The 2,408-nt window shown below is 51.7% G+C and overlaps 1 protein-coding gene across 1 annotated transcript in view; it reads left to right on the top strand.

The window, feature by feature from the left end:
- Window positions 1–2,402, top strand: part of EIF4B (eukaryotic translation initiation factor 4B) — a 27,953-nt gene extending 25,551 nt beyond the window's left edge. The window contains exons 9-13 of the mRNA XM_004711449.2: window positions 7–210; window positions 628–683; window positions 1,324–1,417; window positions 1,698–1,770; window positions 2,314–2,402. Coding sequence (XP_004711506.1) covers window positions 7–210; window positions 628–683; window positions 1,324–1,417; window positions 1,698–1,770; window positions 2,314–2,394 — 508 coding nt within the window. The 3' untranslated portion in view covers window positions 2,395–2,402. The remainder of the gene's footprint in view (window positions 1–6; window positions 211–627; window positions 684–1,323; window positions 1,418–1,697; window positions 1,771–2,313) is intronic.
- Window positions 2,403–2,408: the final 6 nt, after the last annotated feature.

The following is a 2,408-nucleotide window of genomic DNA, read 5'->3' as shown; positions in this document are numbered from 1 at the left end:
ACGAAGGAGAGAGAGTGAAAAGTCTCTGGAAAATGAAACGTTCAATAAGGAGGAAGACTGTCACTCTCCAACTTCCAAGCCCCCCAAACTGGATCAACCTCTAAAAGTCATGCCAGCCCCTCCGCCAAAGGAGAATGCCTGGGTGAAGCGAAGTGCAAACCCTCCTGCTCGGTCTCCGAGCTCAGACACCGAGCAGCAGTCACCGACAAGGTGAGTCTGCACGCTCTGGTGTCAGCTAGAACATTCCCGTAGTAGAGTGACATTGTGGAGTAGTTTACGTAGCTGGTTAAGATCACGTGGGAGCTTGAAACGAGCCATGATGGGGGATCTGCATCACGGACTGTGGAAGCACCATCAGCCAAAGCCAGGGCCAGTTTGCCTCATCTCTTAAGGCTGGCCGTTGGGCTTGAGTCACTTTTAGGGCCCTCATCTGTAAAACAGTAGCGGTGCAAACCTTCCATGTGACATTCGAGTTACTGCTCTTCTTGTTGTGTCTAATGTTTTAATCTTGCCAGAAGTGAGTGAGTCTCTTACGGGAGAAGCGTTGACTGCGCTGGGAGGGTGGTGATTTCCTGTGTGGTCCCTCCCTGAGACAACTGGTGAGCATGGGCATGTATTTCCTTCTAGTGTTGGAGGGAAGGTGGCTCCAGTTCCACCATCTGAAGAAGGACCAGCAAGGAAAGGTGAGCCCTTTCCCATGTACATGGCGCCTACATAAAATGACAGCAATAGAGACTGTGTGTCTGGGTAGAGTTGATGATTCAAGCCCAGCATCCCCTCTGAGGATGAAGATGAGGCTGTCTACTCCCATAAAGGTTGACAGTCTAGCAGCCTTAGACCCCACGCTTTCAATGAGAAGGCACCAGACTCCCTGTCCTGGCAATGGGCTTGGGTTTTGTTTGCGGTTCTGTGGTTTTTGCCTTTCCTTGCCAACAGAGGGCAGGAGTGAGCTTTTTGGAGCTTTAGCCCCACCCATTCCTGGTAGAGCATTTCTTTGAAAGGGACAGAAAAGGGGAGGGGAGGGCCATTGAGGGAAATTAACATGCTCAGTCCAGATTAGAAATGTCACTGTCAGCCATGCCAAGGTCACCAGAGCATTATCACCCCCATTTCCAGCCTTTTCATGATGATGTAACAGTATGGGGACTTTTCCATGAGATCTAGCTTGGTGGTATGTAATGTAGAGGCCATGGGAGGGAAGTGTTAGGCAAGTTGGGGTGCGTCTCATTTCCTTCAGGGAACACAGGGACACACATTTCTTCAGCTACGGGAGAAGGAAGGGGGCATCTTTGACTTGATGGTGTATATTTTTCTCTCGTGCAGATGAAAAAGTCGATGGGGTGAGTCTCCCTAAAGGCCAAAGTGGGAGCTCGAGCCGTGGCCCAGCAGACGGAGGGAGCAGAGAGGAGTCGGACAGGTGTGTCTTCTGTCACTTGGAACCGTTTGCCGATGTGACTACACGTGTCTGTGTCACTAAGAGTGTCTTGCTGTTCTGTGTACTGCCATATCCCTCCCTGTGAACACTAAAGCCCCTCAGTAGAGACCGTCAGGTTCTGGGCATCCACATCATGACATATCCAGACAGGCGGAGGTCTGACTGGAGGGGCTTATTCAGTGCCTCAGAGGTGGGGGGGTCAGCACATGTGGGTGTGAGCCGCAGCCGCTGCTAAATATGGGCTTTTATGCCTCATCTGCAGGAAAGATGGCAAAAAGGATCAAGACTCCAGATCAGCACCTGAGCCAAAGAAAGCCGAAGAAAATCCAGCCTCCGTAAGTGTCAGGGGCTTCGTTTCTCCCAGCCCACTTGCCTGCTGAAATGCCGCCCTTGAAGGATCCCCATTTGGGCTCTTTCCCATTTGAGGCAAACACAAAGAGTGCTGCAAGATGATGTCATACACGGGGGCTCAGATTCCACCCCTCCGCTCTGTTTTGTTTGGGCAAATTGAAGGTTTATGGCAAACGTGTGTTGATCCTGTCCGTTGACAGCATGTGCTCCCTTCCTGGCTTGGTGTCACATTCTGTAATGCTCTTGCACCCTCCACCGGCTTAGTGTGCACTATGCTATAACTCAGTATGCACGAGTAAACAAGGCGTTTGTGTGGTTTGCTGTATCGCCATGCTTACTCTATAGCAGAGCCTGCAGGACCTCTGAGGTAGGCCCGGGTGTGGCTACAGCAAGAGCAGGCCTGTCTGTAGCCCACCAAGCTTCCGTGGGAAATGGTCATGAGCCTGTGCTGGTGTGTGTGTGGCTGGCTGGGTGGTTTGGCGGTGAGAATTCAAGGCCTATGTTGTTTTGTCCCTCACTTGTTACAGCAGTTCAGTTCTGCAAGCAAGTACGCTGCCCTCTCTGTGGACGGTGATGAGGAAACTGAGGGGGAGGAAGACACCGCATAGACCTCGTCTCTCCA

This window comes from Echinops telfairi, unplaced genomic scaffold (genome assembly GCF_000313985.2).
Source record: "Echinops telfairi isolate 266 unplaced genomic scaffold, ASM31398v2 ScPeMD7_12;HRSCAF=54, whole genome shotgun sequence".
In the NCBI taxonomy this organism is placed as follows: Eukaryota; Metazoa; Chordata; class Mammalia; order Afrosoricida; family Tenrecidae; genus Echinops; species Echinops telfairi.
The sequence above is the reverse complement of the archived record's forward strand: the minus strand, read 5'-3'. Positions and strand labels throughout refer to the sequence as shown.